Below are 15,408 nucleotides of genomic sequence, written 5' to 3'. Positions count from 1 at the left end.
TGTACACTGGTACAGATAGGACCTAGAAACACAGGGAATCCAGGGCAGATGATCCCTTCAGGACCAGTGCTGAGAGTGACGATACTGGGAGGGCGGGGTGGAATGGGGGAACCAATTACAGGGATCTACATATAACATCCTCCCTGGGGGATGGACAACAAAAAAGTGGGTGAAAGGAAACGTCGGACAGTGTAAGATATGATAACATAATAATAACACATTATCAAGGGTTCATGAGGGAGGAGGGAGTGGTAAAACAATGAGCTGATATCAAGGGCTCAAGTATAAAGCAAATGTTTTGAGAATGATGAGGGAAACAAATATACAAATATGCTTGACACAATAGATATATGTATGGATTGTGATAAGAGTTGTACAAGCCCCCAATAAGAGATTAAATTTTAAAAAAAGTTGTACGAGCCCCCAATAACATGATTGAAAAAAGGGAGAGAGAGTGGATGAGTATAGTAATTAAGGGGAATGGAAAATATAGGGAAGGAAATGTCTTTACCAGTGGGTGCATAAAGGAATATATGAGGGTGCTTCAAAATGTTTGTAGCAAAATAGAATTGACAGAATTGTTCTATGAATTTTTTGAAACCCCCTCACATAAATCAGAGTCGGTAAACCCTACAAACCCTACCATCACCAAAGCAGGCAAGAAATTCTGGTTGTAGTTTTAGTTTTCTTGGATTTTTTTTCCCACTTTAAATTAATTCTTCATTCTTTTGACTGGATTCACCTGGATGAATATATTGAGAGGTAAGTACCTAAAGAGTTCATTCAGTAAATCCACCTTCATTTCCATTTCCTTAGTCATTTAATCCTTACTCAGAAGAACCTTGGTGGCATAATGGATTGTGAATTGGGCTGTTAACTGCAAGTTCAAAACCACCAGCCACTCAGGAGAAAGTTGAGGGTTTCTGCTCCCGTCTAAGATAATACAGTCTCGGAAAAACCCTAGGGGCAGTTGTACTCTGTCCTGTATGGTCACTGTGACTTGGAATCATCTTGATAGCAATGAGTGATGGCAATGAGGAAGAAGCCATTGTTTTAGTTGGAATTGCCCTATCATGAAATCTCTCCTTTCCCTAAGGAAGATCCTTGGTGAGCTTGTTGATGGCACAAATAGGCAATGTCTTTGTAAAAGAAATGCATTAGCCAATCCTCATCAGCATCAAGTTCTCGCTCTCCCCAGCCCCCTCTTCTCCTATATAGTATTTAAATTTTTTAAATTATGCACTCATGGATTATTGGTTTGACTTATTTTTATTTCATTCAGTGTGTTATAAAACATTACAAACATTACTGTGTGGTGATGGATGAGTGGGAGTTGTTTCCAACTGGCACTTGTACCCTTTTCAAAAATGTATTTTTAAAACTTTTTGTGAACTAGGGAAAGTGTACAAAGTAGATCTCAGTTTTATAGTCCATAATTCACATTTTGTTCCAACTCATCCATTGCAGTCTCCTCAGTGTGCCATCACTCAGCCACTTCTTCCCTGTGTCTCCTGTTCCATTTGCCTTCTTTTCTTAACACTCAGAACTTTGTCTTAAATGGTAGGTTATTCTAACATGTGAGTTCAGGTCCAGATTCTGAAGCATGACTAAGGGCTATAATCTTTTTTTTTTCTTTAATATCATTTTATTGGGGGCCCCTTACGGCTCTTATAACAATCCACACATCAATTGTATCAAACATATTTGTACATGTGTTGCCATCATAATTTTCTAAACATTTACTTTCTATTTGAGCCCTTGGTATCAGCTCCTCTTTTTTCCCCCCTCCTCTCACTCTCCCACCCTTGTGACCCCTTGATAAATTATAAATCATTGTTACTTTCATATCTTTAAAAAAATCATTTTATTAGGGGCTCATACAACTGTTATCATAAACCATACACACATCAATTGTGTAAAGTGCATTTGTACATTCATTGCCCAGGGCTATAATCTTGAGGAGGGATGTGTTTCACTATTCACTAGCTTCTATCTGACCAGTAAGCCTAATCTCTTTTCTGAGACTAGGTTTTCGGTTCCACATCTTTCTCCCACTCCCACTCTGTCCAGGACCTTCTAATGCGATCCTTTTCAGAGTAGCTGGTAATGGTAGCCAGTCACCATATAGTTGTTCTGGCCAAGGGTTATGGAGACTGTGTTTGAGTGGCAGATTAGTCCATTGGGCTGTTTGCATGTGCCTTTCAGTTTTCATCACTCTTCTTTTTTTTTTTTGGATGGGGAGAGACCAAAAATGCCCTTTAGATGGCTCTTCTTGAGTTTTAAGACCCCGGTTGCTATTGACTAACGTAGACTGTAGAACATTGTCTTTGTGAGCAAGGTTATATTAATAGGTTCAAGTTGTCTTCTTAGCCCATCTCACAATGCTGAATGTTCAGATGACATTTAATTCTCTTGCTTACAGTTGACTTGTAGGGAAACCCTTTGAATTAGTATTTTTTGGAGGAGTGTTGCTGATGTTAATGAATAATATGTTTTAACCACACAGTCTGCACCAGTTTGTGTTATTATTTGAGCTTCACTCACATTTGCTAAGGAAATCGTGAGGAAGAAGGAGCTAAACAAGTGATATTGGTAGTGCAAAAGTGAGTTATTGGTGTGAGGCAGGAAGAAATTATTTGAAACAGAAAAGTGAGGTTAGTTATATTTTCATTCGGCATGCTAGTTTTAGGGTGGGTTGATTAGCTTAATTTTTAGTGGGAAATTTACAAAGGGCCTTTTGTGATGACTAGCTCCCTTGATGCTGTTTCTTGGCAGATGGCTACAACAGTGCCTGAGCGTACAAAGTTCCAGGAAAGGTGTAGAATGGAGTTTCAGTCCATGCTCTGGACTCGCTCCCAGGCTTCAATAGAGCCCATTCTGTGGACAGGATACAAGACTTTGGAGTCATGGAATTACATGATTCTGGGCTTCCAGAATAAGAGTTTCATTTGTAGTGCTCACTTAAACATTTTGACAGTCAACTCTACCAGATTAATTGCAGTGATCTGCACCAACCAAAGCTGTATAATTGGAATTTTAAGCAGTACATAGGGTTTTTTAACTTACTTATAATAGTCATGCCAGGAAAGCATGCATTAGATCAGCATGGTGCTTCATTAGAAGAAAAGAAAAAGAAAATGACTCCATGGAAAATAATGCATTGACAAAGTGATAACCATTGATTTTTTAAAAATTTAGTGCCTAATTTTCAGTCAGCCACTGTGCATATTAGGTGTGGGCTATGAAGATGAAGAAATCATGCTCCATGCCTTAGAGCTTAAAGCTTAGTGGGTTTATTTAGTTACGGTTTCCTAGAGCCTTTAAATGGGTTTATGTCTACTGTGACTTGAAAAGAGAGGAATGCAGGATGAGAGTCTCTTAAAACTTATTTGGCCACAGAACTCATTTGGGGTGAAAGCTGCTTATCTATGAGAATAATGTTCTCCAGAACATACGTAGAGAAATATTTGATTACCTTCAATATTAGATGAGTGATATGGGCATTTTTTTTCATCATTCTACTTGATCATGGCAGTTTCATTATTGAAAAGTGGATGTCTTTAGCTAATGAATCGTAGTTGTGATGGTAATTTATGGTGTATGCTATTAGAAATTGTTACTAATTAGGTTAAAGGAAATTGATGGCCCTTCCATACTTTGTTGGTGGAAAAAAGCTTGAATGTTTAAGTGAATAAAGCTGATAGTTAATTTGGGTGGGACAGAAAATGGCTATTTGACAAGCAAACAAACCCACTTAGCCCATTTCACTTGGCAGGCACAGGGAATGTGGGAAGCCCACTTGTAGGTAGAATCGCAAGATTCCATGAGCCATGAGGCCCGAATCCATTTTAGCTTTGTCAAGTCACTTAAACTCTACATGAGTATGTTTCTTTGTCTAAAATGGGGCTAATAAGTAACCTCTTCTTCAAGTGAAATATGTGGGTACATTTGATGAAAAGGAGAGTGTTTTACTAGAAATGCAGGGCACACGAGGAGAAGCAAAGTTTATTAAGCTACCCAACAAAGCCTATCAGTAAGATCTAGGAAGATGGGTGTTATATAATTCCCCCCCTATAGAGTGAGTTGGTAGACTTGAAAAAGAGGAATACCAAATCGACATTGTCAGGAAGGTGGGGGTGTTTTAGTTGGTGAATCTGCCAACATTGAGGTGTACCCACTTCAAATAGGGTAGTTTCTGAAGCCCTACTTTTTACTTGGCCAGGTGGAGCCAAGGACATTTTCTTAAGGCAACTCCAGTGTACCTTGTACCTTTTTTAAAACTGCGTTTACAAATGACCAAGATAAAATTTTATAAGTGAAGTGAAGCATAAGCATAAGTAAGCAAGCTTAGGCCACTGCTTTATGTATCTATTACAGTTTTAAAAATGAGAGTTCTAGAAATAATTGTGTCACTCAGAAGGTCATTTCTTAAGAAGAATCTAAGGTTCACTGCCACACTGCTTGCTGTATTGTACTACACGTGCACTGTCAGTGCCCATAATGCTATGAAGGATTGGTTTAACTGCTGCCCAGAAAGCATTCAATTCTCTGGATTCTTTTCTTCTTCCAAATCAGTCATGTTTATTAAGGTATCATTTTCACATGGTAAAATTCACCCTTGTTAGTGTTCAGTTTTATGAGTTCTTGACAAGTGCATACAGTCACATAGACCCCACCACAGTCAATGTCAAAATCGTTTCTGCACTTGCCTCTCAAACTTCCTGATGCGCCTTTGCAGTCTACTTCTTTTACCTCCAGCCACAGCAAACACGAGTCTTCTATCTACTGGAGCCAGAGGGGCATATAAATCGAATCATATTACTGATTGATTTTTACTCTGCAAAAAAAATTTGGTACATTTCAGATTCTTCCCCCACCCCCTCACTCCGCAAATTCAGATGTCATTACCTTCCCTCTCACAGTATTAGTTCCGGAGGAATCATGTTTTTTGGCAAGAATGTGCCCAATTTACTGGCTAGTGGCACCCAGCCATCTCCCACCTCTCCCCTCTCCCCTCACCGCTTGTCCTCTTTAGGTTTGGGCTTGTATCCATCCTTACTCCTCATGGACCTAGTACTAATCACTCAGATTGCAGCTAAGATGGCCATCATCTTGAGGATGTTTTAGATTTGTAAGTCATTTGTGATAGTGGGTTTGACCAATAATTATAACAACTCAGTATTAAGTCTTTTCTAAATTTCCTATTAGTAAGGGAAATATTTCTTTAAAAGTGAAGTGTACGTGAATTATTTCCAGTAAAATATAAGTTAGAATAGGCGAATAACATTTTTGCTTCGTAGCTTGTGTGAAAACTATCATCATCTGTGCTTTTTCCAAAAAGGGTAGGATGGAAGAGAGAAAACCACTGCTGCCTGATAAACCTTGGAACTTTAGCTCACAAGTGCAGGCAGCTTTCTGAAAGTCTGGGGCTGTTTCATATACCTAATCAAATGTGATAAGATAGTTAAAAGTCACAGTCTGATATCTATATATCATTACCTATTGGTACATTTGACTGTCCTGTAGCTTTGTTTCTTTGTTCTTGAAATCCTACATGAAAATGCCTATATCTATCTATATATCTACTAATTTATAAAAATCAAGCCCCAAGCATTCTAAGTAAACTCAAGAAGGATAACCAAGTATTTTCAGCCTCCAGTATTTAAATAGTTTATGCGTTAGAGATTTCCATATTTAAAGCTATTTTGTAAACCTGATTTATTGTCTTTGACGTGCCAGTAAGGTTTACAGATGAAAATAAATACTTGTTTTCAGAGGAAAATGTACTTCATATAATAAATAGAAGGGACTTTAAATTTTATTTCTTCTTGGTTGGCTTATTGAAATTTATAGAACTTAAAAACTGGGGGGGCTTTTCTTTTTTAAGGCTTTGAAAATGATTCTATGGAAGATTTAAAGGAGATGACTTCAATATCTTCTCGAAAGAGAGGTAAAAGAAGGTACTTCTGGGAATATAGTGAACAACTTACGCCATCACAGCAAGAGAGAATGCTGAGGCCATCTGAATGGAATCGAGATACCTTACCAAGTAATATGTATCAGAAAAATGGCTTACACCATGGTAAGAGGGGATTGCTGTCAGGTATTGAAAGTTGCTCATTGTAGAGGTAGTAAACCATATTCTTCCTCAGTATGCTGAGGGGTTCCACTAGAGGGGCGACAAGAGAGCAACTCTTTTCCATGATTGGTTGTCACTTGCAGACAGTCTTTTCCAGTGTGTAGAGGCATAATCTAGACAAAGAGAATGTTTAGTTTCTAGTGTCTCTTACTCGACTCGACTCACCTTGACCAAGACATCCAGAAACTGCTGATTCTTGACTTATCTCAGATGCTATACTCTCAAGAGCTGGGGAGAAAGACAATGAACTGAAGCCTCTCACTCTTCAGTTCTTGTCCAATCCTTAGACTTACAAGGAAGTGAAAGGGTGAAATCCAAATGGTGACAGGGAGAAAAGGCAGGGGAAAAGAGATGAGTTACTTACAGCGAAAAAGAATGGAGAGAGCAGAGTTGAAGTGTAGGTGTTGGGAGAACCTTACAATCTTAGGTAGGTCATTGGTTTAATTGTGAACAGGGGAAGCTATAATTAAGTTGAATTTCTTTTGTACCAATATTATTTCACGTGAATCCAAAATTCTTAACCAAAGTGGGGCAGGAAGATACTTGCAAGTTAGGCATTCCATAAATAATATAGTGATCAGATTTAATATGCTAACAAGCAATCTTAAAGGTAGGAACTACATGTGCAGTGTATTTATGCCTTATTTTACCTTTTCTGTGGCACTTAGCTTGGTGCTCTGCTCTCTCTCAGCGAATGAAGACCTAGTTTTTGCCTTCAGCTTGATTTTTCTAAATAACCACTGCTAGCAATTCTACTCTGACTCATAGCAGCCCTCTCCAGGGCTTCTGATACTGTAAATTGTTAAGGGAGCAAATAGCCTCATCTTTCTCTTGTGGAGTAGCTGGAGGATTTGAACTACTGTCCAAAGATAAGGATCCTTTGGGTCAATTTGAGAAGTTTTCGAGGTGGTAGGCACACATGGGCCAAATGGCTATGATCTCAAGTTACCTTCACTTGATTAATAAACAGTGACTGAGGTTGTCTTGTGGGCCCCTCTTTGAGCCCTTATGAATATAGGCAACAGAAACTCGTGTCCAGCCAGTGTAACCACAAGAAAGATACCTAAAGTGAAAATTCTGGGGTAACTTAGGTAAGCAGGAGAAGCAGAAGGTACAGGTGGCTGCTAGAACAGTTGAGGGGCTCTCTTATCTCTCAGGCTTTTGCCTGCATATCCATTACATTGTTCCAATCAGCTCCCTCTATGTAGCAGGAAATGCGACCACCAATAGCACCCCAGATTTTTTAAAGGTAGAGTAAATAAATCTAAGTAGCACATGATGGCTTTTAGAGAGCTTGTGGAGTATGCTGTAGGAGTTCAGAGGACAAAGCCACCATGTTGTGTTGAGTGAGAAGGGAGGGCAGGAATCATTTGAGTCTTCTGTAATGTTATTGATCAAAGCAATCAAAGAAGGAATTTCGAGCAAAGTGATCTTTACTTGTTATTCAACTTTTGAGTTCAACATAAAATGTATGTGTGTGACAGCCTTTCATTCACAGCATCAAATATTGCAGTTTGGGTGAAATCTCCAGTATCATACACTACTAATTTTTGTGTGCATTCAACTTGTGCTCCAGTCCTAGGATTTGAGGTGTGTAGGTCTGCCTTGCAATTAATTACCAATCGGTCAAAACAAGGCTAAAAACCTGGGGGTGGAGAAGAACTTGGGAAAGGCTGGGTTGGTGCCATATTTCCCCCATCTCTTATAGCTCCACAGATTGTGAGGGAGTGCAGGCTAACTCTCTGGGATGGTTGCTAACCTGCCGAGGCTTCTGAAAAAGAGAAGCTGGGGGAGGGAGTGACAGAAAAGATAGCTGTGGAAAATATCTCTCTTGCTTAAAAAAGAAAAAATCATCTCACTAACACATCTTTTAAATGATCTCTAGGAAAATATGCAGTTAAGAAGTCACGGAGAACTGATGTAGAAGATCTGACTCCAAATCCTAAAAAACTGCTTCAGATAGGCAATGAACTTCGGAAACTAAATAAGGTGATTAGTGATTTGACTCCAGTCAGTGAACTTCCCTTAACAGCCCGGCCAAGGTCAAGGAAGGAAAAAAATAAGCTGGCTTCCAGGTAAATGAAAATGTTTGCACGTGTGAATGCAGTCGAGGAGGGTGAGGTCAGATTTTAAATGAGGATTTTAAAAGAACAGATGGCCCTGAACCAGCAGTTCTCAACCCGTGGGTCGCGACCCCTTTGGGGGTCATACGACCCGTTCACAGGACTCACCGATTCATAAAAGTAGCAAAATTACAGTTATGAAGTATCAGTGAAAATAATTTTATGGTTGGGGTGGTCACCACCACATGAGGAACTGTATTAAAAGGTCGTGGCTTTACGAAGGTTGAGAACCACTGCACTAGACCATTTATTACTCTTTTTCTTTGATAACTACTACAATGAGTAAAGTTTTCCTTTGAAAATCTAGTATTTATGCTTTATGGAGAGACCTTTTTCTTTTTTTAAGTGGAGACTTAGGTGTAGTGTATAAATATAGTGAAAATTTTTATCATGGCTTTATTTTTTAATTCAGTATGCCATGTTAATCTTGTTAACATACAGTAAAATTCATTCTTCTTAATTTTGAGTCTTGTCAAAGATAGCCAATCAAGTAACTGTAACCACAATGAAGATACTGATTATTGTCATCACCTTTTAAAATGTCTTCATGCCTATTTGTAATAAACACCATTCCCCACCTCTAGCAACCTGATCTGTATTCTATCCTCATAGTTTTGCCTTTTCCTGATTGTTATATGGATGGAATCATACAAGATACAGCCTTTTGAAATCTGATTTCTGTCACTTAACATAATGCATTTAAGATGTATCCCTGTTGCACTTAATGCTAGTTTGTACCCTTTGATTACTATAAAGTGTGTCTTGGTAGGGTTGTAGAACAATTTATCCTTTCACCAGTTGAGGAGAATTTGGGTGATTCTGATTTTGGACAGTTAGGACTATACAGCTGCCATAAACATTTACTTACAGGTGAACATAACTGCCATTTCTCTCGAGTAAACAATAGGTGTCTTTTCTTAAGTAAACACATAGGAGTGTATAGTAGATACCATTTCATAGTTTCACAAGCAACATTAGAGGGTCCTAATTGCTGCTCCTCTTTTACAATTTTTAGTATGCCAGGTTTTGCTTTTTTAGCCATTCAAAAGAGTGTGTACTGATGGCAGCTTTATTTCTGAATGTATGTTGTTTTTTAAAAATCAATCTGGGAAAATGATTGTGTCATGTGGTTTTTTTGTTTGTTTGTTTTTTGGTAACAGTCTTCCGTGGTGTAAGCATCGGTGAAAAAAAAACGAGAAAGCAAAACCTGTTAGGACCAGCGCCAGTTCCTGATGACCCCTTGTGTCACAGAGTAGAACTGCTCCACAGGGTTTTCTTGGCAGGGTGGCACAAAGGTTAAGCACTTGATCTGATTACTATCCAGAATGTTGGCAGATTGAACCTATCCATAATCTCCTGGAAAAACAGGCCTGGCAATCTACTCTGAAAGCGCATGGAGCAGTTCGACTGCACACTGAGGTGTCACTGAGTCAGGATCAACTCAAGGGTCACTAGCAAAAGCATCATTCTTAGGGAAGCAGAGCGACAGGCCTTTCTTTGTCCATGTGTACGACTGCATGGTCTGCACTGCCGGACATCAGGTTTGTGCCACTTAGGGCATATAACAGTGATAGGCAGTGATTTTGGGGTATTACTAGAAAATGTCTGACAGGATCAAAAACTGTTCTAAATGTTTTTAAAAAAGAAGTGAACTAATTGCTCCTTCCTTTCACAGGGCTTGTCGGTTAAAGAAAAAAGCTCAGTATGAAGCTAATAAAGTGAAATTATGGGGCCTCAACACAGAATATGGTAAATCTAAACTTTTAAGAATTTGATTAAACCTTTGATTTACTCTCCATCTCGTTGATTTTATTGTTTTCTCCTTCCATCCTGTCTGGGCCAAGCTTTTTTTAAACTCATCCATTCAATAAACTGCATATTCACACCTTCCTTTTAGCATGTTGTTACTGTTGGTTGCCATCAAGTTAATTCCACCTCTTGGCCACCTCTTGTGTCCAGAATAGAACTGCCCCACAGGGTTTTCACAACTGACTTTTCAAAAGCTAATCACCAGGCTTTTCTTCTGAGGTCTTCTGGGTGAGTTTGAACTGCCAACCTTTCCAACTAGTAGTTGAGCCCTTAGCCAACCATTGGTACCACCTGGGGACTCCTTTCCTCTTTTATATGAATGTGTGTGCCTATAGCTCCTCAAGCCAAAATGTCACCTCCATTGTAAACAGCTGATCCTCATGTGACCTCAGTGATTTCTTACTTGCATCTTAAAATTGTAGAGGAGGCTTCAAAAGTTTCATGGAAAAATAGAAAAAATAATGGAATTTTAAAGTGAATGTTTTTGAAACCTTCTGAGTTACCCAGTTTTATTCACTGAGCTTAAAATTTCTTTCCTCACTTTTGAAGTAATACTTACTTTGTTTCGATCTGTGCTTTCCAAATGTGATTGCTTCTAGTCAAGTGGTCTGAATTGGATTATATGCAAGTAGGACCCAAGAATCCAAACATTTTTGTTGGATTTATTTTTCTTAAGCAACCATCCTAGAATCTATTGGGGAATTATTATAGATCTATTGACTCCTGATCTTCAAACTGGCACATGTACACTAAGGCATCCTCCAATTAGTTGGGAAGCTTTGGTTTCGATCTTCTGTGTATGAACCATCTCTTCCCTTTGCTTTTCTCTATTACTGCTCCTTAAGCTTGGTCTCAAATGAATTTTTTCTTTTGCAACTAAAACAGTCCTCTTCCATGTGTAGCTCTTGGGCAAAGTTGTATTTTGTTTGACCAGTTGAACAGAGTGTAGTAGGCAGAATGATGAATTATTATTTGCTTTTGGACACTTTCAGATGTTTAGGATGCTGTTGCTCGTAGGTGCTCAGTAAACTTTGTCCAGTGACTGAGAGAGAACTTTTCTTTAGCACTTATCTTTATTATTTCCATTTATGGGTGAAAACAGAATTTGCAACTGTGAAGCTTACAGTTTGTGAGATGAACTGAGGGCTTCACTGGGCACTCAGGAGTTATAATCAAGATAAACTAATTAGGTAAAAAAATAGTTGGTATTGGAATGGAAATTAATAGATTTTCCTATTGTTTTTCTTACTATTTAGCATTTTGACCTTGAGCTCTGTGAGTACATAGGTATAATGATTGCTATTTCATGGGCATCTATATATTACTGTAGAAGCCAGTGATCCATGCTGTTAAGAAGTGATGAACCACTGGCTGTCTCCTGGGTCTCCCATTTCTTTGGAACACTTAGCACATCTACCTGCATTTTGTTTATTAGTTAATATACTTAATCATCATTGTGTACATTTATATATATGTAAGTGTATGTACAGATATATGCTCTGTGATCGTTTCTGAGGTAAATATATGAGGGGACTTAAAGAAATTTGTAGAAAAATAGGAGTAAAAGATAATGGAATTTTTCCATGAACTTTTTGACATCCCCTTGTGTTATCCTGAGGAAGAACAACTGAGACCAAGTATACACGAATTTCTGAATGTGAAGTTATATCTCAAAATGAGTGGTTTCTAGAATTTATGATTCACAAATCAATATTTGAAAACGATTTTGGGGACTTGGGAACATGGTTACTAACTTTATATTTCGCCTAGTGAGGTACATATATCTTTAATTGCTATTATTTCATATGAGGAGTTATATTTTAGTATCTGAAACTGGGAAGGATAAAATCTCATACTAATAAGTTTAGCTTTATGAAAGAAATCAACCCTAGAGTTGCCCTTAATTTATCATAAGCTAGCATTGTTCAAGAATTAACATCAGGGGAAAAAAATTACCATCGAGGGCCCTCTATACTAACCATCCCATCACTTCTCACCAAACTCTTTTCTTCTGCTAAAACTCAAAAGAGCTGTTCTGTGTGTGTAGTGATAGGAACTCAGAACAAGAAGTAAAACTGTTAGGTAGATTGGACATTCACCCTGACTGACATGTTTGTCCCTAAGAAAGCTAAATTGGAAATTTTAAATGGTGGGATTCTTGGATGGACCTAGAACCAGAGCAAGGAGAAATATTTTGTGGATCTCATGTTTGGCTGTGATTTCTGAGAGCCAGGTGCTTCCATTTTCTAACTAGGGAATGAATGTCGTGGCAGAGTAGTCATTCCCTCCCCCCACCCAGTGATTCTAGACAACTAACGTTTAAAAGAAGTTACTTCACTGTGTTTTCTTTAATATTTTAAAGTATTTTTTAAAATGAGACCTTTTATTTCCAATCTCTTGAAAATGGACGAACCTCATTGTTTACTTTCTAGCAGACACCTTTAACAAATTTAGTTTGTTTTCTGTTTAACACACCGAAAGTCTGAATTCAGGGCACTGACTCCAGGAAAGGCTTCCTCTCTCTGCTAGCTCTGGGGGAAGGTCCTTGTCTCTTTCTCTTGTTTCTTGGTCCCTTGGAAATCCCCATGAGCTTTTGCATCAGTCTTGCCTGTCTCTGCTTGCTCTCTTACTTGTTTAATCTCTTTAATATCTCAAAAGAGATTGGCTCAAAAAACACCCTGTACTAATTATGCCTCATTGACATAAGAAAGACAACCCATTCCTGGAAGAGATTATAACCATTGGATAAGGTTAGGATTTAACGCGCATTTTTTTTTTTTAGGAAACAATTCAACCTCCATGTAAACTTCCTTGATAATATTTAAGTAAACAGTGTTTCTCAGTCATTAATGTTGAGAAGCATACATTTCTTGTGATTTTAGGTTAGCGATTCTCAACCTGTGGGTCAAAGGACCCTTTCACATGGATCACCTAAGATCATCAGAAAACACATTATTTCTGATGGTCTTAGGAACCTGAGACCCTGCTCCTCGTCTCCAGAAGGGTCCACCCACATACGAGTACCTGGCGTCAAGTTGTTAAACCATGCTACACCAGGCTTCAAGACAAAATGTCATTTATTTATAATTAGAAATAAATATTTCACAATATATAATTACATATTGTTTTGTGATTAATCATTATGCTTTCATTATGTTCAATTTGTAACAATGACAATATATCCTGCGTATCAGATATTTACACGACGATTCATAACTAGCAAAATTACAGTTATGAAGTAGTAACGAAAATAATTTTATGGTTTGGGGTCACCACAACAGGAACTGTATGAAGGGTCTTGGCATTAGGAAGATTGAGAACCACTGTTTTAGGGAATCAGTTTTACTTTCCATATTTCATCGTTTTTCCTAGATTCTCTACATGTAGTTTTTCTTACTTCCAATAGAATTTCTTGCTTCCCTCTTCAACATCAGTCTAAATCGGCCTCCTTGCAGTGTTGTCAAATAAGGAAGAGCAAGTCACAGGTTTTAAAGCAGCAGAGATTTATTTCAGACCAAAGGAATTCTGTGCCTTAAAATTGTAAATGTGCTCTCCCTCCCTATTTATGGAGGAATAATTGGAATACGTAATGTTACGTATTTGAACTATATAATTTATCAAGTTGGAAATGAGTGTCCACAAGTGTAAACAATTAAGAATAATGAACATTTTTTATCATCCACACCCCTCCCCTCAAGTTTTCTCATGCCCTTTTGTAAGCCATCTCTTCCTCTGCTATCCCTAGGTAGCTTCCATCTGTTTTGTGACACTGTGGATTAGCTTGTATTATCTTGGCTTTGTATAAATGGAATTCTACAGTTTTAGCTGGCAACTTTCTCTCGGCCTCCATAAAATAATACTTAAGTCCAATTTGTCAATTAATTTATCAGTAGTTGTTTATTGTTGGATGTCACAGAGTTGGTTCCAAACCATAGTGACCCTAATGCAGAAGGAAACACTGTCCTGTGTCATTCTTACAATTGCTCCTAAGCTTGAGCCCATTGTAGTTAGAGTCTTTTTACTGCTGAGTCTTTCTTTGGAACACATGTAGGCATCTTAATTGTTAGATGTAGTACAATATGTATACCAACTTACCTGTTGATAGACACTTGAGCTGTGTCTAGTTTGGGGTTCTAACAAACTGCTATGTACAAGTGTTTGGGTGTATGTGTATGTTCACTTCTCTTAGATAAATATCTAAGAGTAGAATGGCTACATCATAGAAATAGGTGTATGTTTCCCAATATAAGAAACTACCAAACTCATTTCCAATATGACTGTACCATTTTATATTCTCAAAAGCAAATATAAGAGGATTTTTGGTGCTCCATATATATATTTCTAAAAAATAATTTTATTTTGGGCTCATACAACTCACCATAATCCATCCATCCATCCATCCATTGTATCAGGCACATTTGTACATTTGTTGCCATCATCATTCTCAAAACATTTTCTTTCTATGTGAGCCCTTGGTATCAGCTCCTCATTTTTTCCCCTCCTTCCCCCACTGTCCCTCGCTCAAGAAATCTTGATAATTTATAAATTTTTAAAAATCATTGTATTGGGAGCTCGTACAACTCTTATCACAATCCATACATCCATCCATGTGTCAAGCACATTTGTACATGTGTTGTCATCTTCATTCTCAAAACATTTGCTTTCTACTTGAGCCCTTGGTATCAGCTCCTCATTTTCCCCCTCCCTCCCTCTCCCATCCTTTCTCCCTATGAACCCTTGATAATTTATAAATTATTATTATTTTTTCATGTCTTACATGACCAATGTCTCCATTCACCCACTTATCTGTTGTCCATCACCCTGGGAGGAGGTTATAGGTTGGTTGTGATTGGTTGACCCTGTCTCCCCCACCTCCATATTCTTGTGAGCACTTGGTGGTGGGCCTATCTTGTTAATTTTAGCTTACCTAATGGGCTTGTGGTGGTCTTAATTTGCATTTCTCTGATTAATTAATGGTATTGGTCCTGTTTTCTGCTTACTAGGTGGCTTTTTTATTTCTTTTGCCAGGTGTGTATTAAAATATTTTAATATTTTTCCTTTTTTTTGAAATTAGTTTATCTTTTTGCTGAGTTGTAGCTGTTCTTTTTTTAATCCTGTTTGATAAATATGTTAAAAATATTTTATCCCACTTTGACTCTCACCTCTTTGTTGTCTCATTGGCAGCTTTTTTTTTTAATACTTTTATTGGGGGCTCTTACATCTCTATCACAATCCATACATTCATCCAGTCTGTCAAGCACATTTGCACATATGCCGCCATCATCATTTTCAAAGCATTCTCTTCCCACTTGAGCCCCTGATATCAGCTCCCCATTT

General features: G+C 38.0%; 1 protein-coding gene across 2 annotated transcripts in view; it reads left to right on the top strand.

Moving 5' to 3' along the window:
• The window catches only part of CREBRF (CREB3 regulatory factor), a 42,252-nt gene that overhangs the window by 9,699 nt on the left and 17,145 nt on the right, over positions 1-15,408 (top strand). For both annotated transcript variants that reach the window (XM_004696791.2, XM_045284648.1), the window contains exons 4-6: positions 5,888-6,082; positions 8,025-8,214; positions 9,938-10,011. In XM_004696791.2, the coding sequence (XP_004696848.1) occupies positions 5,888-6,082; positions 8,025-8,214; positions 9,938-10,011 (459 nt within the window). The remainder of the gene's footprint in view (positions 1-5,887; positions 6,083-8,024; positions 8,215-9,937; positions 10,012-15,408) is intronic.

The sequence above is a fragment of the Echinops telfairi genome, unplaced genomic scaffold (assembly GCF_000313985.2).
Source record: "Echinops telfairi isolate 266 unplaced genomic scaffold, ASM31398v2 ScPeMD7_7469;HRSCAF=8507_0, whole genome shotgun sequence".
NCBI lineage: Eukaryota > Metazoa > Chordata > Mammalia > Afrosoricida > Tenrecidae > Echinops > Echinops telfairi.
The sequence above is the reverse complement of the archived record's forward strand: the minus strand, read 5'-3'. Positions and strand labels throughout refer to the sequence as shown.